We start from the raw sequence: 23,820 nt of genomic DNA, 5'->3' as shown, positions 1-23,820 counted from the left end.
GGCTGAAACCATATCACCTGATGCTGTCACTCTCAAGTAATCACATGAAAAAAAAAATATGAAAAAAACGACTTAATCCAATTTGAACACTAAGGAGCAGTGTTTATGTTATTCAAAAAGAGAATAGAAGGGAGGGGTTAGTAATATGCACAGCAAATAAAATGTCCTAAAACATAGCAAATCGAGCCGGACATTCTCAAATACGAATAAAAAGGAGATGCATACAGAAGCAAGTATTTTTGAATATGAGCTATTTCTATCAACTGATACTGATAGCAAGCTCAGTGGTATGAGGCTCGAACTTTGTCATAATTGAGATTCTCTTTCAACAGTTCATAAGTCAACCTTAACTGCCCTGACATACTCTAAGTCTGCGTATGACTCTTCAATATTGTCTTTCACTGCTTTAAAGAGTTTATTTTGGTTTGGATGAGGGACACCTGCATCTCAGCATCAGCCAACACTTTGTTTCTTGAGCTCAAGCTCCTTCAAAGAGGCGTCAGCACGCTTCCTTTCTCGTTCATTCCTCAATGCGTAGGTCCTTTCTGTTCTCATCCTCCTTCTGCCGCGTGTTCGCCCCAAGGACCATTTGAAGCATTTTCTTGGTCAGTTGTACAGTCAACGTCCGATTTTTTCAAACCCCCTAGGGGCCACAAGAACGTCCGAAAAATCGGCCAGTTGGAAAAAAAGAATGCATGTCTTTCACTGCTCTTAAGGGCTCAAACTGCTGCAGACACATTCGAAAAAGCTCTGAAGGCTTGTCGGTACATTCATGAGGCATATCGGTGCTCATACTGTGACAGGAGATATTGGGTGCACGCGTGTATAATTAAGGAATACATACCGTGTCCTGTGACAATTGCCCCGTTCCCTGCTTGTTATGTTTCACCCCGATACTTTTGCCTATGCTTCACCAAGTAACATTTCTGTATAGAGGCAAAGCTGACTTTCAGGAACCGGCATTATGCAACACACCATGATTTCCGTGCATCGAAGCCAATCGCGAGGAACACAAAGGCGGAGTCGGTGCCATTGCTGACAGTGGCGAATTCTTTCAATTAAAAACCTGGTGCCCAATGGAAAGAAGCTTAATAGCGAACGTCTAAGCATTTAGGTCTAGCGTTGCCGCAGTGGTGGCTACGGCTTCCAGTAAATCTGCGTGCGAGAGCACCAGTTCGAGGTGGCGAAGTAATCAAAACGGCAGCAGTGGTGGCTTTGATTAATGCCGTTTCGGATCTGCGGTCACGGCAAAAACTCCGGAAAATCGGACTGCGAAGGGTTCTTGGGTGCGAAATTTCAGACGTTCTGATACATTGGCTCTATGGGGTACGGGGTGGTGCCGTGAAGCTGTCCGAATTATTGGGCATCCCGAAAGTCGGTCGTTGACTGTACACTGGCAACTCCTCCAGCCGACGACAGGGCGTCAAAGACTATTAGTTACAGTTGCTGTCTGTTACTCGAGCCAGCATTACCGCGACTTTCATTCCCTTTCAATAAAATTACAGCTAATTTTCCTTGATACAAGCGCCAATTCCCCTGAGATTTTCCCGAGTTTTTCCAGACTACTCAAGATCCCTCAGAATTCCCGGTTTTCCCAGTTGGTAGACACCCTGACAAATACTTTTCCACAAAAAAGTTCTACAATGTGTTCAGCAGAAGCAGTTATTGGCATTCAAACATACTATTTGCAGTGCTTCCACTCCTTCTTCAATGGTTTGCACTGCGAAGGATACGACGGAGCGGGGTGTGCCCACAACGCTCTGCCTACTAAACGCCACCATGGCTTGCAGTTTAAATTTGACTTTGAATGTTCATGTAGAGACCATTATTTTCGATTTTGGTGCCTATGACGAGCCAAACATGCCAAATGCGGTTGTCCTCAGTGAACTGCAGTGTGCTCAGCCAGTGGACTTGTCACGACACCCCACGACGGCCGCAATATCTGCGCTACGTAAAAGACCGCAGCTACATGCAACTGCAGCATTTGCTGTGTGCACGACATGGCTAGAGTGCGCGCTCGATCACGCTCATATGCTTCTGTATGGCTCTGCTATGTGGTGTGGACTGGCTATGTTCTGCGCCAGCTTGACCAACGGATAGTAGCCACATCCAACTTGCGCATTTTGAAGTGCTATCGGTAGCTCAACACGAACCGAAGTCTGCTGAGGCGTCTAACCAGGAGCGCACGCTTGCAAGTGTGCATGTGGTCTGACATTTAAGTTTAGCGTGTTTCAAGGCTAGTTGACTGTTCAAAACTAGCAAGACCTCATGGCTACAATACCGATAAACAAGGCGACGCAAGTTTAATTCTCATACGGGCAGCCGTGACCGAGTGTGAGCAGACGATAGTCGGCTTCTTCCGGCAGTAGGTAATCATTATTAAAATTCGAAAGCAGATTTTCATTTAGTTCAGCCTGTTTATTAAACTGCGTAAATAAATATACAGTGCAGACCGAGTATAACATAAGTCGCAGGAGCTGTAAAAATTCGCGCTATAATCTGTACCGCGTTATAACCAAAGCATGCTTCTTTCGGCTTTTGCCTATGCCAAATGGACCACCCACCTTTCAAACACAATCTATTACATATTTCACTCACACACACATGCAACACAATCGCAACACAGCACAGAAGAAATCAAGTTCTCCCGACAAATGCAGCATCAGCGGAAGAACACTGTTATTTTCGTCTGGAGATTTTTTTTAAAAAGCGCTTCGAACAATTTCGTCCTCTACAAGGCTTAAGCACTGAAGCGCTTTCTCACTCAAACTGCTCTTCGTGCAGTACATCTTCACTTTGCTGAGGTATTCCAAAGCGTCTTTGCATGGGACATCTGGGTCTGGCGTTGGGGTGACAATGTCGTCTGACTCGTCTTTGGTTGCAAGCTCCGCACTACCGCGCACCTTTGTGATGATCGCATCATCCGTGCTCGCTTGCTCACAGACAGGAAGCTCCGACTCACCGGCATCGACATATTCTTGGAAGGTGTCTGTGGCGGAAAAAAACTTGCTTTCAACGAGGCCGGACCACACGTCGTTGGTGTTGACCATCTCATCGGCAACATTGTCGCTCGGCTCATCGGCGTCAAGAGCCTCGGCATTGCGCACGAAGCCTGCCTTGTTGAAGCACATGCTTATTGTGGTGGCTTTTACCTGCCACCACGAAGAGGCAACCGTATCAATTGCGCCCCTTAAATTCACTTTAAGAGGCGGCGGCTGCTGCTGCTGCATGCTCAGCAAAACTCTTTCGCAGATGCGTTTTTTGCAAAGTGTCTTTACGGTTGCGATGACACCCTGGTTGAGCAGCTGACATTTTGCAGTCGTGCTGGCAGGCAGAAACTTTTAACTTGACTGAAGTCAACTTTGGCTTGATGTTGTGGGCTGTGTAATTGTTGAGAATGAGCATGACCTGTCGCTTCTCTGCCACCATGTCTTCATCGAACTTGCAAAGCCAGCTTGTGACAAACATGTCTTGTGTTATCCATGCCTTTGTGTTGGATTTGTATGTCACTGGCAGGCACTCTCGCTTTTTAAAGCAACGTAGCCTTGCTGACTTTCCAATGACAAACAGGCGGCGCTTGTTGCTTCCATCCATGTTAGCGCAGAACAACACAGTTATGCGCTCTTTTGAGGCCTTGCGGCCAGAGCAGGTTTCACCTCTCTACGCAAAAGCGCGGTTGGGCAGAAGGTTATAAAATACGCCAGTTTCGTCGGCATTCTATACGTCTCTGTCTGTAGCCATACTTCGATGGACTCGTCGTTGACATCACCGTTTTCACCATGCACCACACTGCAGCTGATGCCATGGCGATCCTTGAATCGCTGGATCCATCCATTAAGTGGGTTGAAATCGTTGCGGCCTAAAAGAGCACCAAGGGACTTGGCTTTTTGTTGAAGCATGGGACCACTCACTGGTATGCTCTGAGCCCTAACTTCACGGAACCATCTGAAGAGCGCTGCTTTCACGTCTTCGTACTTCGACGCACGTATTTTCTTCCGTGACAGGGAAGACAAATCTTGCTTCAGGTGCTGCCACAATTTGTCCTTGTTCTTGTATATGGTCGACACTGTTGTGTCAGAAACGCCGTATTTGGCTGCCACCGAAGCCTTCGTCAGCCCACTTTTTATGTCCCTTAGAATGCATTGCTTCGTCTCCAGCGATAAGGCATGACTCTCTCTCACATTGCTTGAAGACGCTGCCAACGCCATGGTGACAAAAGCCTGACAACACATGTGCACCAAGGACAACTACGACACAACGAGATCACGATGTGCACACACCAAATGCAGCCAAGAGACTTAAAAAAAAAAAAAGGAGTGCGCTGTCACCGCTATCGCTTCTACTCCGCACTCCGCACACCCTGATTAGACGCTGCTATAGTGATGAAAACACTCGTCCTCCTTCCTCTAACGTCTCCCGCCCTTCTTTTTGTTTCGCTTTTCACTGCTGGTCTCCACACGCGCGCCCACACGCCCACACTCCCCCTTCTTCGCATTTGCATGCCCGGCAACCGTGCAGCCGTGCGGGCCGTGCTCAACGCCTCCGAGAAAAGGCCGTGCTCTGTGCACCGATTTCATGGTCGCGTGCTTAAAGGAACCGCACTATAACCGGTATTCTGCTTCGCGTGCCTACGCAATAAATGGTCCGCCTATACACCGAGTTCTATGGGAGATATATTGGTGGTCAAAAAACCCATGCTATAACCGGTCCCACGCTAAAAGCAATTGCGTTATAAGTGGTCTGCACTGCACGCAGTAACAGCATGAAGAAGTGCCCTGATCCAAACACCCTTCTTGATTGGTGTCAGCTATTGGCCAATAGCAGCTGTGTATGGGAATCTGTTATAGTATGAAATAAAGCATCCAGAAAAGGGTGAGGAGCAAGCTTCTGTTCAAAAGAGTGTTCGAGAAGAAGGTGACTTCATGCTCCACTTGCGAGCTCCATGTGCCACGCACGATTGCAACATTCGGCTGAGATGTTCAGAGCAGCACGTGCTATTCATGGACTGTGTTCTTCACCAAGTTTGAGAGGTGATTCAGGGTCCCTTTAACATACCTACCCACATTACGAGACAATTACAAGGCACTGATGTGAAAAGGCCAAATGAACTTTGAAATTAAAAATCATACTGCAAAGAAATTATGTGTTCATTCACCGACTCATTCACAGAACACTATTGTAAGCTAAAGCCTACAGTTCTTCAGGCTCTACTGTTGCCACAAAAAGCAGACAATAGGCCAATAAGGAATGTTTTTGGCTATTAGAACAAAATATTGCTTACCAGAAGGATTTTTAACTTTTCTTTTCAACCCTTATTTAGCACAGAATGAGCTTAACATGCTTCAAGGTAGTGTTGGGACAAAGCCCATAGGCACACTTCACTATTGAGTACAGTAAAACCTCGTTAAACCGTACCCGCTTATACAGTAGTTTCGTTTTAAAAGTAGTAAAGTCAAATCCCCGACTAAGCAGCCATTGAACATAATGTGTTTTGTATTCTCATAAACCGCACCAGCTTATTGCGTACCTATCGGTTCACACATAGTGTTTCCACTTTTCGTCGCGCAAACACGGTGGTGCGTCGTCTCCATTGGCAGCCTGGCAGAAGAACAAGCCTCAGAGATCAGAACAATGGCCTCCAAGTGCCCTGTGCATTTGCGCGTGAAGCCACATCAACATAAACATTATTTCTGCGCCGTGCCAGAGAGCGTTGTCGTGTCGTGCAAACAAGGACTCGCGTCATGCCGAAGCTCGGATAAAAAAGACGCCGAGTGCTCAGCATAGAAGAAAAATTAGATATCATTCACGTGGCACGAAGAAGTCGGCGCTGGCATGCGACAGGGATCTACTGTTGACTACGGTGTGTGGCATTTGGAAGGCGAAGTAGTTGCTTGGCAGCGCTGCTGCAACGGCGAAGAAATGTTGGCTGTGAGGTTCGACTTTTCGCCATCGTTGCCTGTGTTGTTGCCGAAGTGTCGCCTAGCGACAGTGATGAGTTCGACACGAAAGCGACAGCACGGGCGATTCAGGCATGACAGAGGCAGAATCTGTGCGTTACGTCCCGCAATGAAAGAGGCGCCCGAGACTCCTGCAATGCTACCACCTGCGTGCACGGAGAACATGCAACGCCAATGAGGAATCTGCCACACGAATGTTTGCCAAGAAGAGGGGACTGGCTGAAAAGCTGGCTCGAAGCTTCAGTAAGCTTGAGGTCGCTATCGTTGCTGCTAGGCCACCGCGCCATTAAACGAAAATAACACTTTTCTAGTGTGAAGTTAATAAATACTGTATGTTTTTTCCCCTTTCATCGCACTCTCTCAAAGTTCCATTTTTGACAGGTAAGTGGGCAATCTCATGCTATTTCGCTTAAGCAGTACTACCTTTAGTATGTACTTTTTCGGAGCTCTGGCCAACTACGGTTTAACGAGGTTTCCCTGCATACTGTTTATAAACTTTCAAATGGTATGCATATTAACACATGAATATTTATAAATATTGGCTATACTGCATCATGTGCAACTGTCTCATTCATGTATTTGAAGTGAAACTTGTGTACCCCACGTTTGAGGATGTTGTTTCGATGAGAACATTTCAAGAAAGACTTCTACTCTTAGTGTGTTACATGTCGTTCTATTTTATTTAAGTATTGTAGTCGACGACCAATAATTCGGACTCCACGGGGAACGTAAGCAAGTCCGAACTATTGAATGTCCGAAAAAAAATGAATGTATCCAGAAAATGTTATTTAATTTACGTTTTAAGGCCCCTGTGCAAGGAAGAAATGGTCGATTCATTGCTGCACCACTTCCACTTACGTGCAACCAAGTCCACCTGTATTTCTGCTTGTTTTTTATTGTCTCTGTATGACAATGCAAGGACTGCAAAGGCTCAAGTCAGATCTGCATGTGAAGGCTCCAGAGCAAGCAACACATCATCATTCGACTCGCAGTTTGACGATGGGAGAACTTGCTCAATTGTTTCATATCATTCAGTTTGGCCCACGACAACACCATGCTGCCGACGTCTGCAAATGTAACGATGGCAGGAATCAGCCCACCATAGCCTAGCAGGTCATTCATAACATACGCATTTAAGCTTGTTGTGGTAGGCGGTAGTTCAGGCTTTTCAGTTGGGAAGCCGGGCTCATTCGAACTGTGGCTCAAGGCTCATTCGGAATTGGACTGCGAGGGCACTGTTGGTGACATTTGACATGGACTGTTGACAACTTCACGAGAAAGACTTTTTGGAGCCAGCAGAGTGCTGTCTGGAACGCATACTAAACAACCAAGCAAGCACAGAATGGCAGAATGCTGTCCAGAAGGCAAATTCAACAAACAGCGGGCCATGCACAGTGGTGTTGGAATGGACATGATGATCATGATGTTGATGTGACCTCACAATTTAGGCAAAGCCTCCAAGATCGGCATTCGCAGTTAAATCTCTGAGGTGCAGTGCTGCGACCAAGGCAAGGCCTCAGGGATTATCACCTAACGTGTAATCTCTGAGGCCATACTTGATGTCTCGCCAAGGTTGCCAGAGGAGATAACGGCGGCAGAGTCTGCGTATGCTACAGCCATGGATGGAGTCCGGATAATCTAATGTAGGACTGGTGGCCATCCGAAATATCGGTCATCTTTACACATTAATTTTATGGGGCCATTGGCAGTGCCGCGAAGCTGTCCAAATTACCAAGCATGTCCGGATTATCGTTGTCCAATTTATCAGTCGCCGACTGTAGCACTTAAAAAATTTATCTCTTTATTTACTTTTTTTTTATCCTACACTAACCATATAAAGAGGGGTAGCCGTCACTAGCAAACGGTGACAACTCCTCCTCCGTTTATAAAAAAATAAAAGATAACAAGACAATCTGTTATTTTCTCCTACACTCATGCACAGGCCATAAGTTTGTTACTGCTGCTTGTAAAGAAAGTGAATCAGGCCACGACTAAGAGAAGAAACAGCACACTGACCTGCGTCCACTGTGACTGTTGGCTGTCATCTTCAGGCAGCAGCCGCGCGAGGACAATACACGACAGACAGGCAGCGTCAGGGGTCAGTCCTTCCACTGCTGCCAGCAACGTGTCCTCAAGAGCAGTGATGTTCCAGCTCTGGCCCTGAGCAGAGAAGGCAGATTTCAAATCATTGTGACCATGCCCATAAAGGTTGCCCTGCAGTAAATTTACAACGTTCTTCAAAGCATACGGCACATCATAGCTGAGATATGCAGTTGCACAGAACTCACTGCTTAAAACAGCATCAAGACCATCCACACAGCTACAGCTCAGCTGGCATCACTCTCATCGCCAGTGTCACTGCTCACTCCTGAAGCTGTTCACAATGTCTTTTTGCTTCATACCCTGTCACCTTCCCTGTAAACCAATGCATTTACCAGACCTTGTGCACAATACTGTTTGAACATCCCTCTGCTAGTTCCACTAAAGGAGACCTAAGCTGCAGTGGCTGCTGCAAGGATCCAGTTGATTAAAAAAAAAAAGTCGGAGTTTTCTTTGAAAGGCGAAGCATACATTGCGATAGCGAATTATTATACAGCTATATGCAGTAAGGTTAATAGTTTTATCAGCTGTATGAGCTGCTATAAACATTCGCTTACTAACTAAATTAACAAGTGTGGTGTCACGTGTGCACAAGCAAACATGTACCTGTCTCACTCAGGATGCTGGCAGCATGAAGAGTGGCAGCAGCGGCGAGCGAATTCCCCTTCATGCCGCCTCTACCTTCAAGAGGAACTAGGTGCATGAGAACATAGCGCACACAAAGCCATCAGCTATCTGGGGTCAGCTAGCCTTTGAATGCACTGCAGATTACCTCCAAAATGACCTTGCCGGGCCCAGCTGTGCCATGCGCTGCCGTGGCCAGAGTAGAAGCCGCGACGCACGCCACCCTGCCCCACTTCAGCCCCATATACAAATAATTACACACTCCCCCCTTGGCACGTGTGAGAAGACACCGCTGCACCAAGCTACCATCCTTCTCAACTCCCCTTCACATGCTTTTTCTCGCACCTACAGCATACAGCGTGCATCCACAGTCTCATCGCACTCAGAATTTATAGAGAACCCCAGGGCGGCAGTGGAAATTTGCCTGGGGTGTCAATTTAATTGCTATCACAATAAAAAGGCATGCGTGGGCAAAACCAAGGAACAGCATATTCCACTAAAACCTTGAGTACAATCTTGTCTATGTCTCACCCTTTTTTTTAATGTAGATGCTAAGCAATCATGCAAATGCAACTTGAACATCACTTTGTACCCAATAACACAGCTGCTATCCCCATGAAATGTAGCATACTTACTTGACTCCAGCGAGCACTCCTTTTTTTTTAATTCTAAAAAAATTGACGGTTGCATTAGATTCGAGCATGAAAATGAAACTTACAATAGTCACGAGCTGTCATCACCGGCATAAAAATTTCCTGTCATCCAGTATGTTCGTTGCTGCAGTTTTAGGAACTTGAGAGACAACCGAGATACTAGTTACGGGAAGAAAGGGGGTTAACCGACGGCCCCGATTATTATTAATCATATCATGAGAAGCCAACAAACAAAGACACCATAGGAGAAATTACTTGTACTTACTAACTGAATTAAAGAAATGATAAATTAATGGCAATGAAAGTGGATGAATAAACAACTTGCCGCAGGTAGGGAACGATCTCACGTCTTCGAATTACGCAATGCCTTTTCTTTTAGAATGGCACCGTCAACATTGATCGCAGAGCTCCGTGCTTGATGCAGCCACTTTGATGATGTTTGAGGTTTAATGGCGCAAGGGCCAGGTATGGCCAAAGAGCGCCATGCTAGTGGTAATGAATATGTCGTGGTCTGATGGGCTCTGTGAATTTAATGTGACGTGGCTGTAAAGAGGCCTAAAATAGTTTGTATAAATTGCATAAAAATTTCACGTAATAAAATTATGGCAATGATTAATGACATGTACTATGATCACTAAAATGCATTAAAAAAGAATGATGCATTATATAAAATATGCGAGATGCTAAAATTGTCTAAGAGCACTACTGCCTCACCAAAGCCCTTGAAACGGAAGGGCCAAGAGGCATGTGCTATATGAAATAGCTATCACAGCGGCATCCTCTGGAGAGAGGAGACGCTATGAATGTATAGGGCTAATTACATGTAACACAACATCTTTCAGGAAGTCTAGGACTGCGTTAGTGTCAAAGAGTGGTTCTGGGCCGAGTAACATTACAGGATGAAGGGGAATGTGCTGCCGGTATGCTAACGCAAAATGTTTCTTTCTGTCAGATTCGGCTTTCCGACATTCCAGGAGGACATGGAGGACGGTCAGCCTCTCCCCGCATCTCCCACAGGTTGGGGGCTCATTTCCAGTGAGTAAAAAATTGTGGGTACCAAATGTGTGTCCTATTCTTAGACGGCAGAATAGGACATCTGTGCGGCGTGATTTTGTTGCAGAAGGCCAGAACCCTAATTGTGGCTTTATTACGTGCAGTTTATTATTTGTTTCCATGTCCCACGAGCGTCGCCAGTAGTTTCGCAGTTTTCTGCGCAAGAAGGGCCTCAGATCTGTGACAGGGACTGCAGCGGTAGGATTTACAGAATGCGATGCAATTGATGTGGTCCATCTGGTCCGCCAGAACATTGCCTTCGATGCCCCTATGACCCAGCACCCAGCATATGATGACATGCTGGTTACATATATACGTTTTACATAGGACGGAATATAGTTCATTGATTACTGGATTTTTGTGCTTAGAAGGTGAAATTAAGGCCTTCACAGCCCTTAGGGAGTCCGTATATATAATTGATTTCTGGAGTTTTGATTTATTTATATGCTTTACGACCGACAGCAGTGCGCAAGGCTCAGCTGTAAAGATACTAGTTTCCGGATGCAGTACATCGGTTTCCGAGAAGGATGGACCGACGGCTGCATAGGACACCCCGTCGTGTGACTTCGATGCGTCTGTGTAGAACTCCGTGCAGGAGTATTTGTGCTGGAGTTCTCGGAAATGCATTTGGATTTCAATCTCTGGGGCGTGTTTTGTAACTTGCATGAAGGATATATCGCATTGTATCAGCTGCCACTCCCAAGGAGGTAGCAGCTTGGCTGGATGCATTGGGCAAAGCTCGAGGATTGGGACACGCATTTCATCACTAAGCTCCCTCACACGCAACGAGAAAGGCTGTCTTATGGAGGGACGATTACTGAAAAGTGTAGCGCACGTCATATCGGTAACGGTATCACAACATGGTTGTTCAGGATTAGAGCGTACTTCAAGGAGATATGTAAAGCTGATGTATGATCTCTGTAGGTGGAGAGACCATTCATTCGGTTCGGCATATAAGCTTTCAATCGGGCTTGTTCTGAAAGCGCCCGTGGCTAAATGGATACCTAGATGGTGAACAGGGTCTAGCATCTTTAGCGCGCTCGGGGCGGCAGAATGATAGATCACGGCACCATAATCTAATCGTGACCGAATCAGGCTCTTATAGAGATTCATTAAGCACATCCTGTCACTACCCCACGTAGTTTGCGATAAGAGTTTCATTAAGTTCATTGTTTTCAGACAGTTTTCTTTAAGATGTTTAATGTGTGGGACGAAAGTGAGTCTATTGTCGAGTATAACACCTAGAAATTTGTGCTGTTTGTTTACAGGTATCTGTTGTCCACACATTTCTAAGCAAGGATCCGGAACCAGGCCCCTCTTTCTAGAAAACAGAACACAAGAACTCTTTTGAGGATTGATTTTAAAACCATTTTTCTCTGCCCACACTGACACCTTGTTCAAACCATGCTGTACCTGTCTCTCGCATGCTGCGAGGTTACAGGATTTGAAGCCTATTTGAATGTCGTCCACATAGACAGAGTAAAAAATGGCCGGTGGTAAGGAAGCACGAAGCATTGTCATCTTAACAATAAAAAGTGTGCAACTGAGCACGCCTCCCTGGGGTACACCAATTTCCTGTGTAAAAGGAAGTGACAGCACAGTGCCGACTTTTACCCGGAAGGTACGATTGGAAAAATAGCTTTTTATTATGTTTAGCATGTTACCGTGAATGCCCATTTCTGACAAATCTCTCAAGATTCCGTAGCGCCATGTTGTATCGTACGCCTTCTCCATATCGAGGAATATCGATAAGAAAAACTGTTTGTGTACAAACGCGTCACGAATATGTCCTTCAATACGTACAAGATGGTCGGTTGTGGAGCGCCCTTCTCGGAAGCCACACTGATAGGGATCAAGCATTTTGTTTTGTTCAAGGAAATGGACGAGTCGCCGGTTTATCATTTTTTCAAATACCTTACACATGCAACCTGTGAGGGCTATCGGGTGGTAACTTGCCACTGAGGAAGGGTCTTTCCCTTGTTTCAAAACAGGGACCACAATGGCTTCTTTCCATGCCGTTGGAAGGTACTCGGCGCCCCAGATAGTGTTGAAAAGTGTAAGTAGTGTATCTTGCGTGTCATTGTGTAAGTTTTTGAGCATTTCATACATGATTCTATCAGATCCCGGTGCAGAGCTCTTGCATGCGCTGAAGGCAGCTCTCAACTCTGCAATACTAAAAGGACGGTTGAACGGTTCGTTCTGCTGGCACTTTCTTATGAGTGGCTTGCATTCTTCTATTTGTTTATGTTTGAGAAAGGATTTTGAATAATTGGTGGAACTTGAAACGCTCTCAAAGTGTTCCCCAAGTGAGTCTGCCTGATTTTGCAGTGTATCGCCCTGTGTATTTACCAGAGGGAGTGAATACGTTGGTCGTCCTCTAATTCTATTTACCCTGTTCCAGACTTTAGCCTCATTTGTAGAAGAGTTAATACTCGATAAAAAGTTCTGCCAACTTCTCATGCTGTCCTTCTTTTGCTGCGTTCTGCTTGAGCCCGAACTTGTTGGCATTCTGCAATATCACTGCTTTGTTTGCCAGGATCGTCTTAAGCGAAGATTTGGGTATCTTAAGGTCCCAGGCAATGCTGGCTTTCGTGGCTTTCGTAGTAAAACCCGGGTAGTCGCAAAACCGGGGGACATATAACCGGGGTTCCACTGTATACTGTTAAAACTGGTATCATTATAAGTGGTTTCAACGGTACATGTACAGAGGCTGGGTAAAGCTTTGGTAGAAACAGGGTGAATTTGCAAAAAGTGAAATAAGCATTATCATCATCAGTCTTGAGGTGCTAACCCATCCTGCACAAGAAGCCTGGATCCACACCTCGGTAGCATAGGTTCATAATCTTTATATTCACTCACACCTAACATTTTACAGTAGACATCCGTTAATTCAACCATGGTTAATGAGATTTCTTGGTGCATCCAATCATGGCCGAAGGTCCCTGCCGGCACACGTGCATTTTTATGGGCCCAAACTTCCGTTATTTCAATTATAAAATTGGCCTTCGTCGGATAATTCAAACTTGACCAGTCAGCGCTCACTTAAGCCCTATGGTGACCTCAATAGCAACCCCTTTAGCAGCAGAGTCTGTCTTGGTAGAGCTTAGGGGACAGTGAATGTGTTGAACACATGTCAGCTGCCGCTGAAAATCTCTATTTTGGACCTGCCTTAGGAAGATTAAGCAATAACTGTAGCTCGCAATGTCCGATTATAGCTGCTGTTTCTCAGACGAGTTGGAATGGCATACTGGTATGGGTTGTGCTTGCCAATATATGGACACAGGAAGGCACACAAATGCTCCTGTTTGTTTTCCATGTGTATTCCTGTGTATTGGCAAGCACAATCCATACCAGTGCGATTACACTGTTTACCCAATTCTAACGCATGGCTTTTTTTTAATTTAATTTTTTTTTTCAAGAAAATTGTGCCAGAAATTAATTGTGCAGTGAAATCAGACACGAAATCAAAACCACCTTCTTCGCATTCACGCATGTATAACACACATGTATTGCGACGAAGCTGACTTTAGGAAACCGGCCGTCATTGTACACTAGACCATTGCCAATCTTTCTAGCTAATAAATTAGGGGCGAGTTATATTTCTACTTTGTTTAATATCATTTCTGTGTATCAGAATGGAAGTGCATTTGATTTGGGGAGTGTTAGAATCAGGCAAATGCTGCCAAATGAATCAGCAATGCATTTTGGCGTTTTTTCTGCATCTTGTTTATTCAACCCCCCCGATAATCAGATCAATTTCATTGGTCCTGTCAGGGTCGAAGTAACGAAAGTCAATTGAACTGGAATTCAGGTTAAAACAAATGCCAGACTGTATATTCAATCAAAGCTTTTTAATAACAAACATTTGCAGAAGCACATGAAAAATGTGTAGTGATTTATATTGCAGCAGCTTCTTAGTCAACTGTTTATGTGGCTTCCTAAATTGAACATCACAAATGCAAAAAAATGCATAATATTGGAACAACTTGCACGGATCAGTGCGATACATAACTTCAATGACATTGAAAAATAATAGTGCATAACGAATGCAGACATAATGATTCAATTAAGAAAAAACCAGCCAGAAAAAGACGTACACAGGAAACATACAAGAAGACAGGTTCTTACATGTTTCCTGTGTACTTCTTTTTTTTGGCTGGTTTTTTCTTCATTCAATGCACCAACTAGCCCAACAGCATGTTTTACTCTAATGACTCAAGATGACATATCAGCACAACAAAGGCAAAAGATCCGATTGAATTCACCTTTCCAAGATCAAGAAAGCCCTTGCTCTGAAGCACTTGGTCAAACTCCCGTGACATGAGGCCAACACAGTCATGCAACAGGCGGTTGGCCAGGGACAATGCTGACTCAGCCCACCGCACCCGTGGCAGGGTAACAGACAGACGTTCGCAATTGAGGGCCATGTCAACAGCTGTCTCCGCCGTCTGCACAAAAAGAAAAGAATCAGCTGACATACAGCGTTCACAGTATGTCAGTCATATTGGGCAGCACATATTGGGTTGGTAGTGTACCAGCTTTGCCTGGGTAGAACAATGTGACCTAGAAAAAAAGATAGAAAAAGAAATTAAACAGGGCATTAGGACAGAAAGGACAGGAAGAAATTAGACAGGACAGAATCCGTGCCAACTTGGCCACCTATCAGTCATTCCAGACGTAACAAATTAACAAATGTATGTAATAATTCTGACAAAAAAAAAGATTTCCCACCTGAAGTAGCTGAACAAGAGGCTTACCATAAAATGTCAAATCACTCAAACAATGATGGCTGTGCTATATGCCTACTGTAACGTGCAGTTGTGTGTTCATGCACAACTGCACATGTACGAATGTGTCCCTCTATCAGATGATTAACATGGCACAAGTAGTTCCTGATGAGGCCAGACTGAGGCAAAAACATCAGACATAAAACCCACTGATGTATAAGATGACAATGTTATTGCCACAGCTAATTGCTCCTGCTTGCTTGGCACAACTGTCACTGCAAGCTTAAAATTGGAAGTGCTGGCATAACCATTAAAAATGAAGCCCAATTCTGTGAATGCACAGCAAGATCTTTAAATTCTCACCCCTATTCCCTTTTGCGTTAGATTAAGCTGCTAACCTTGAAGCAGTCAAACAAGAGGTTATTAACAAAGCTAATGTGTGCAAAGATCTTCACCTTATCTCCACACAGAATTACAGAAGCATGTAAGTTTTACCAAATTTAATCCTGTGTGTATTATGTCACAGAGCAATCCACAAAGAAGTCTCAGTCAATTTTAAGTGACATTTTGAGTCATCTGGCAAGAGCTTTACCATTGTGCAAATTAAGATATGTTGCCTGACATTGAAGAGAAAAAAAAAAAAAAAACAATGCGGCAATGTGATTTGCCAAGGCCATTTTGGAGCAGCTTTTCAAAGCCGACTTTGAAAGTGTGTTTTGGAGCAGAAAAACAGGATTTTGGTGCATCTAAAGGCCTATTTCAGAGTGGAAAATGTGCCTTGGAGAGAAGCAAGACAGCTGACAGAAGAAGGAAGCCTTTCTTGAAGTAAAAAATAGTTGTGCCCAAACATGGGTGTTAGTCGCAATTGTATATAGCCACATCAGTGCCCCAAAATAAGAAAAGTGCAAATCAGTGCTGTATTGTAGGTTCCAGACGTCTGTAAGATTGCACTTCTGTGTGGAACAACAAAGTGAATGTGGAACTTATTTAAAATTATAAAATATGCAAATAATGACTGACTCGCTAAAAAGAAAAAATGCACTAAGATAAGACTACCAACGATTCACAATGTAAATGTGTATGCTCATATTATACATGAAGTGACTAGGAAAATTTCAGCTTGATAACCTGTCATAAAGGAGGGGACTTGTCCTGGGCCTTTTATGTGTGTGAAGATGAATACATTTGTTTCAAATGCGAATACTGACTAGTTAGCAGTTTTCTTAAGTGACATTTTGTATGGAGCACTAGATAATGTTTTCTTGCTATCAGAAAGCTTCCAACATCACTGAAACTCTTAGTATTTACACCGTGGTTAATGAGGCACTCGGCATTTACCAACACCTTCTTCACAGTTTCTACTTCTTGGTGGTGCAATTAGATGGAAGAATGGTGTCACTTGAAAGAAAAGCACTACAACCTTGAGAGATTGGTTGCATTTTTGAAAGTAGCAGAAAATCCCTTTTGGCACAGCTTTGGAGCAGATTAGCGAAAATGTAGCAGGATGCAACAGGATTTGCTATTTGGAGGAGTTTGGAGCAATTGGAGCAGCAATCCCATCACTGATCTGAAGGCACCAGGGGTTTGGAACAAAGCCGAAGTCTCTGTTTATCACATGCAATGCTCTAATGACCAAGCCATGCAAGCTGGCGGCCCGCCCCTTGTGCTTCCACCAGTAAATTGGACATGAAGATGCAGCCTCTCCTTCACATTGCTAACTAGTTTCCACAGCTAACCAGCTATGAAAAACCCCATGAATTGGAAGCTATTCTTGATGTACTCACTAGGCGCACACATGAAGGCTTTTATAAAGTCATTAAAAACACCACTCCCCGTAACAAATGAGCATACAAGGCATGGCCACATACAAAATGTGCCATAACTCTGACACAAAACTTATACAATTGGTGTTGCAGTACCTCAGACCCTGCTTGCAACTACACAATGTGTTGACTCATTGGCTGTGGCATTCTGGTACTGAGCAAGAGACTGCTGGGTTAATCCCCAGCTGCCGTGACTACCCCTGATGGGTGCACAAAACAAAAACACTTGTGTACTTAGGTTTAGGTGCACATTAAAGAACCCCCCCTCCACCCCCGCCCCCAATGGTCAAAATTATACCAGAGTCCCGTTTATACCAAGCAGTGAGATGTATGGACGGAACTAGAATTCTGGGGTTTTACGTTGGCAAAACCCCAATTTGACTATTGGGCACACCGTAGTGGGGGACTCCGAATTAATTTTGACCACCAGGGGATCTTTAACGTGCCCCCAATGCACGGGACATGGCCGTTTTTGCATTTCACCCTCATTGAAATGCTGCCATCGCGGTCGGGATTTGATCACGCGACTTCATGCTTAACAGCACAACCCCATAGTCACTAAGCGGTGGGTGTGGACGAAACTCTCATCACAATTGTCCACCCTAAAAGAAAGCTCAGCACCATTGTAACAAAGTTCTACTGGAGCCGCGGCCTACATTCTCCAAGCAATTATGCTTAAAATGTATGGCGTACCACCTAGCGACAAAAAAATAAAATAATGCAATATAAAATTAAACCACCAGCAGCTGCCTACAGTGTAAGCTCAGAGCTGTTACTCGAAATTAACCATGCCAGTATTTCACACAAACCAATATTTTTTATCGAACTAGGAACATCCTTCAATTACCATAGTGTCCCCAAAGTACAAACAAAAATGATGGCACTAACTCTCAGCAGATTGCCGATTGTTGATTGGCCTCCCAACAGCCAGAGTGAACCAGTTCCAAAGCAAACTGTTGCAGAATACGGCCGCACTATTACTAGCTCACATCACTGCCCCAATGACCCAGCTTTGAACAACCTACCAGTGCCTGTAGTGTGGCTGCATAGCACTGCTGCTGCCAGTGTTCGGGAACAGTAGCAAAGGCCCGATGCGGCCAGACACGAACATAGTGGCGCCCTGCCCACTGTACAGCACGTGTCTGCAACTCCCGCAGCCCACTGCAGCATGGTGCCATCTGCAGGCATTCAGCCACACCCGCTATGCACTGACTGCAAGGCTGCAACAGGAAGTGAAAAACCAAAAGCAAGAATTACCATATCTACTCGCCATAATGATCATACTTCTTTGTAAAAAAAATTGCCGTAAATTCAGGGGTGCGATCATTAGGCGTGTTAAATTTCCAACGAAAACAAATTTTTTTTCATCCGGCATTTGCTATGGGATGACAACAGGTCAACAAACAGATGGCTGCTGCTGTAAGAGTACGGGACACCAAAACAAAAATGGAGGCCGGCGGAGCAAGCCGAACATGGAGGAAGGAATGAAACCGAACATGCCGAACGCTATTTTTTTTCTTTTCGCGAGTACATTACATGCAATGAAACAGTTTCTTCCGTATCAGTAATGAATAATATCGTTAATATCAACAAGTCTGTGGAAATAACGTAGCTATGTCCACTTTGAGGGGACAGAAACAGAGATGGGCGTGCTTAGCTGCCAGTGACATAGAAACACAGGGCGAGTATGCTGCAGAAACTGCGGCATTTGTCTTCACTACTATCCTAGTATGGCACGTTTCCGCTAAGTGTGGGCAAACATCTTAGCTGTGTGACAAGTGTCGGCGTATGAATAGGGTACACTTCTAACGTATCAGTGTAAACGTGGCTGCTATCGTCGTCACTCGCGATTTGTTGTGTGCCCACAAGTGCAGACAAGAATCGAAAGGTGCCTTTTGTGTTGTTGTTGTTGACCACAACCATTGTAAAGCCTACAAATAATAAAGCCAAGGCAAGTTTGGTAGTAGCTCTTTTTTTTTTTTCATGGAAGTGAGGAAAGTGATGAAAGGAATAAAATGGGCCATCTGCTTAAGAATGTTTGGTGTGTGCAGACTGCTTGGTATGTCTTGAAGAGTTCTTCGCGTAGCATTCAACAGCATTCGACAGATGGTAAGCGCAATCATCATTAGCTAGACTTGGCACGCGACATATAGCTATGGCAAGTTCGGGTTGCGATCATCACAGGGAAAAGAAAAAAATTGAATTTTGACGTCAAAATTCAGGGGTGCGATCATTATGCAAGTGCGATCATTATGCAAGTACGGTCGCCGACTGATTTTTCGGACTCCAAAAATTCGGACATGCTCGATTATTCGGTCTGCTTCGTGGCACCACCATTCTCCCCATAGACCATAATGTATAACAACTGCCGCAAGTTCGGACACCTTGTAACCTCTCGTCTGATTTTTTTAACACTCCTTGAGCCAACTCGATCAAGAGCACCATGCACCGACTCTTACCGGTGCATGGTTCGACTAGCTGAGCGCCATTCTTGTTTTTAATGGAGCTTCCTTGCTGCCCCACAAAGTAGCGCTACTGGAAATCCCCGCTCATCATCATCGTTTCTGTCTGGTTCGATAGAGTTGCTACAGCAGTTCCGGTCTCAGCTTAGTAAGCCACGTCAGGACAATCCAGCAGCTGATTTGTTTGTTTATTCATGCACGACGCTGCGAGTAGGCTACATTTTTCGTTTGTGCGACTGGTGTCGACGGGGTGGTGTTTGCTTTGTGTGCTGTGTCGAGGTTGCAGTGATCCAACGTGGCATATGGAAACATCGCGTCAAGTGTCTAATGGCACCGACAGTGCCCGCACAGACTGCGCTGGAGCATGCCGGCAAGCGGGTGCCAGGAGGCCTAGGATTTGTCGAATTCCAATGTGCTCCCTACTGGCGCGGAAAATGTTCTGCCGAGACCTGCGCAGTGGTTGCATTGCGATTCCAGACACCGTCTCATTCGACAGTTTCACAGGTGCTGACATGCTGTACTGACATGCGCAGAACTCGATGACGGCGGGATCATTCGTCAGGTTTCTGCTGCACCGCCGGACGATGACTCCGAGTCGGAAGATGATGCACCATGTGCTACACTGCCGTCACATGCGGAGCTAGTAAAAGCAGTGACTGTGCTTTCAGCCGCCTATAGCGACCGTACGACCCTCTCCAAGATTCAGGCTTATCTGATTGCGCGTAAACAGAACAGCATGCAACGGCGCATTCACAATTTCTTCAAGCCTACTGCCGAGCCTGAATAAGTGCATGGAAATAAAGGATTTCTTTCTTTTTTTCTTTTCTTAATCTGCTTTTTCGGACACCTGTTTATTCGGACGTTTCCGCAGTCCCCATGAGGTCCGAATAAACGGTCGGCGACTGTAAATACGGTAAAAGCTTATAAAAGGCAATAGATGGAAATCTGGAAGCCATGACATTATTACAAGAATGCCAACAATTGATCTGTATGTGTGGTCAGTTTTCTAGCAGAACCATGCATACCATGAGATACTGGTAAACACAAATTTTCCCTGGTGCAGTATTCGGCCACTACCTCTCAAATGATTCCTTCAATAAACCCATGGCCCTCAGACCCCAGCGGATGTGCAGCACCTGACCAAGGCGGCGGTCAGACCTGCAACGCAGCAGACGGTGCTAAGAATCTCTGGGTCCAGACAGGCCGCCAAGGGAAACAGATCCTGTCAACCTTTAATTGGCGAACTCTGTTGAGTGAGGCTAGCTTATCAGGATTCTTTGAGGAACTATCAGACATTGTTCGGGATCGTTTGGCAACGTGGAGAGAAGTAACAAGAGATGGGATTACTTCTCTCCACCTTGCAGGTTTCCGTAGAACTACTGCGTCAAACTCTTGCCTTTGCTTCATGTTGTCGACACATTCGACTTTGCCCTGCCATCTGCTAGCCGCCTGGTTAGCTCAGATGGTAGAGTGGCTGCCCCGGAAAGGCGGTGGTCCCAGGTTTGAGTCCCGGACCAGGACGAATTTTTCTTCAACTCTGAGGCTTTTATTTCGAGGAACCCGTATGGGTTTCCTTTGTAGCAACTGCTACAACGGGTTTCCCTTTATTTCCCTTTATATGATTTTCCCTTTATCAAAAAAGATGTTTTGCATTTCCAGCCTTCTGAGCTAAACAGCTTTTTTTGAGAAAGCTAGAACTGTGTCAGCCCAGACCGTTAGTCCCATATAACAGAATAGTGAACACTCACTACCATGTTATTCGCACTATACAGCTGAACCACTGTCTACAAAACTTGCATATTTTAAGAATGAATCACTAGGAACCATATGTATCAACCAAAACATCCCAAAATGTGCACGCACATAATAGTGAAAATTTGTAACTGGATCAGTTAGCCTGGTGACAGGTTTGGCATGCTACTTTAGATGTAAAAATGATGAAGGATGAAGGAAAGAGTGTGAGAGAAAAAAAAATGCACACTTATATACAGTTGCCAACTGATTATTCGGACAGCTTCGCAGCACCCCCCCTCACTCCACAGATGCAACATACAAGGACAACCAAAAGTTAATACGACTTACAGCGTGCTGTTCGACAATTTATCCGCCTGCACAACTGCATGCTTGACTCAATTGAGCAGAGAGGGACGTTATTGTTTTGACACATTGAAACGTCTTCCCAGTAGATTTTGTTTCTATATTCGATGGTTTGAGAATCGTATAACTCAATTTTTTGCCAGTCCAGCAAGACATAAATTAATGAGCTTTTACTAAGCGAATAGTGGCATTTCCTAGTTGAATTGATTATGAATATTTGAGAAACATGACCATTGATTATCTGATTAAATACTGAATATCTGATTCACGTCTGAAGCAACATAGAATATGAAGTTTACACAGAGTCCATTTGATAAAAGAAAAAAAAATCGGGGTACATACACTGAGACATGCATCTCACCCTTCACAATTAGACATCTGGATAACTGAGGAGCCTGCAAATTATGTGGGGCACCATGGCAATGACAGTAATTAAACAAGGGAACAGCATGTTACCAGATGCACATATACAGTGTTGTGTTCACTGAAGGAGAGAAGTGTGATGCTACACTATCCCACATTGTTTTAGGGGATGCAAACATTGTAAGACTGGCCAAATAATAAGTCTGAACAAACTCATACACAGGCTGCCTCATTATGACCCATTCGTATTGAATTACTGGAAATATTTGAGTAGAAGACGTAGTCCCTCTGGGTTCGCTCAGGAACTGGTGCTCCTGCACAACCGTAGCTATCCTGCAGCAGAATCATTTGGAACAGCCCTCACATCTATCGTTCTCTCTCCTTTGAGACTTCAGTAAGTGTTAACCATTAAATATCAAGAGAAACAAATATTGGTCAACTTCGAACAATTAATTCTCAAACTGAATATACGAACCAGTAAACAGTATTCAAAATTTAGAATATTTGCATGGCCCTAGTTTCTACTGTACAACAAAGTATTAAAAAGAGGTGGTTTTGTCATTGTGAACTGGAAAATTCTAGCGCGCAATGAGGTCAATTCTGAAGTCAATACGTCAGCAGCACACAGCGGGCACAGTCCTGCGTACAAATATAGTGTGAGGCCCACCTTGTGGAAGAAGTGGCAGTAGTAGGTGCGCACGTGAGACAGCACCACCCGTCGCAAGCTGTCAACACCAAGCACTTCAGCCAGTAGCGCCAGCTCCGAGACGTGCACCTCTCGTGGAGGGCTAGCTGCACCGCCATACAGGTGGTGAAGAGCAAACACTACGGCACCATGTGTGAACCTGCAGCACCCAAAGGTGACAAGGTACAGTGCTGGACCAAATGCTCCGACTATCTGCAGCACTGCAACTAATAAAGTAAGCGGGTAAGATGGTTCCAGCAGGTGCAAAAAAAAAAAATGCGAGTACACGTAAACAAAAGGAAAGCGATGGGAGAAAGTTTTCAATGTGAAAACAATCCCACAGACTGCTGCTATGCATGCACAGAAAAAGAAAAGAAAAAACTGAAAAATTTAATTGCAACGAACATGTGCTCGGCCTCATATCTTTACTGTTTGGTTTAAACATTCAAACTTTCTATCAGTTGGATGGATGGTTCACTTATGCACAAGTCAGTTCCCAATTTCACGACCCTGAGAGCTTCACAAAGCTTCCTTTCTTACCTACTTCACTCTCTACCCACAATCAACTCATGTGGTCTGTCCAACTTACTGAACAAAGAAAGCAGTGCATTTATTGGTTGTAACCCAACTAATATGAAGTGATAGGCAAAGAACAATCTTGATCATTGCTTAGGTAAATTTGGAGCTATAAGATGCTCTGCCTCAGTTACCTGGTAGCCATGTGATCTTGAGCCAGGGATGACTGAATGGAAGACGAAGAGGTGTGCTGTTCATTGTTTAATGTACCTTTGTATACTTTAAGGTGTAATATGTATTAAAAAAAGAAGGAATTCGAAATTTGTGATGCTACCTTTAATGTGACTAGCTGAAATAATTTTGTGGAGCGCAGTGAGATTATAAAGTAATTATTTCTTCCTTTGCAGGATGGGAAAAGACAGAGGAGGAATGTTCCTTGTTTGGTTTTCCCTTGAGTACTTTATAAGGCTTAATTTCAACTACGAAAGAAATTTATTGCATAGCAATTATAGGGACACTCGAGGCATACTCTTACTGCCGCTGTTGGTTCCGCTGCCATAGCGCTGTCTGGGTATCAACCACATATGCACGGCCCATGGGGGAAGGTTAAAAGGCCTCCAGGGACAGAGACGTGCAGTGGTATTGGCTGCAAACACCGAAACCAAGTGGATGCGCTGTCATGCTCTGCTAAATCGGCTCTGCCAGAGCCAGGGCACTGTTCTGGGCTTCCACTGCTGGCATGAGTGTTGCGCATATACAT

At 44.7% G+C, this 23,820-nt stretch overlaps 1 protein-coding gene across 1 annotated transcript in view; it reads right to left on the bottom strand.

Moving 5' to 3' along the window:
- LOC142571617 (uncharacterized) overlaps positions 1–23,820 on the bottom strand; it is a 159,192-nt gene that overhangs the window by 98,135 nt on the left and 37,237 nt on the right. Inside the window, exons 7-10 of the mRNA XM_075680162.1 lie at positions 22,527–22,704; positions 17,963–18,157; positions 14,653–14,835; positions 7,974–8,117 (exon numbers count right to left, since the gene is read on the bottom strand). Coding sequence (XP_075536277.1) covers positions 7,974–8,117; positions 14,653–14,835; positions 17,963–18,157; positions 22,527–22,704 — 700 coding nt within the window. The remainder of the gene's footprint in view (positions 1–7,973; positions 8,118–14,652; positions 14,836–17,962; positions 18,158–22,526; positions 22,705–23,820) is intronic.

This window comes from Dermacentor variabilis, chromosome 1 (assembly GCF_050947875.1).
Source record: "Dermacentor variabilis isolate Ectoservices chromosome 1, ASM5094787v1, whole genome shotgun sequence".
Lineage (NCBI taxonomy): Eukaryota > Metazoa > Arthropoda > Arachnida > Ixodida > Ixodidae > Dermacentor > Dermacentor variabilis.
Note: the sequence above shows the minus strand (reverse complement) of the source record. Positions and strands in the feature narration are given on the sequence as shown.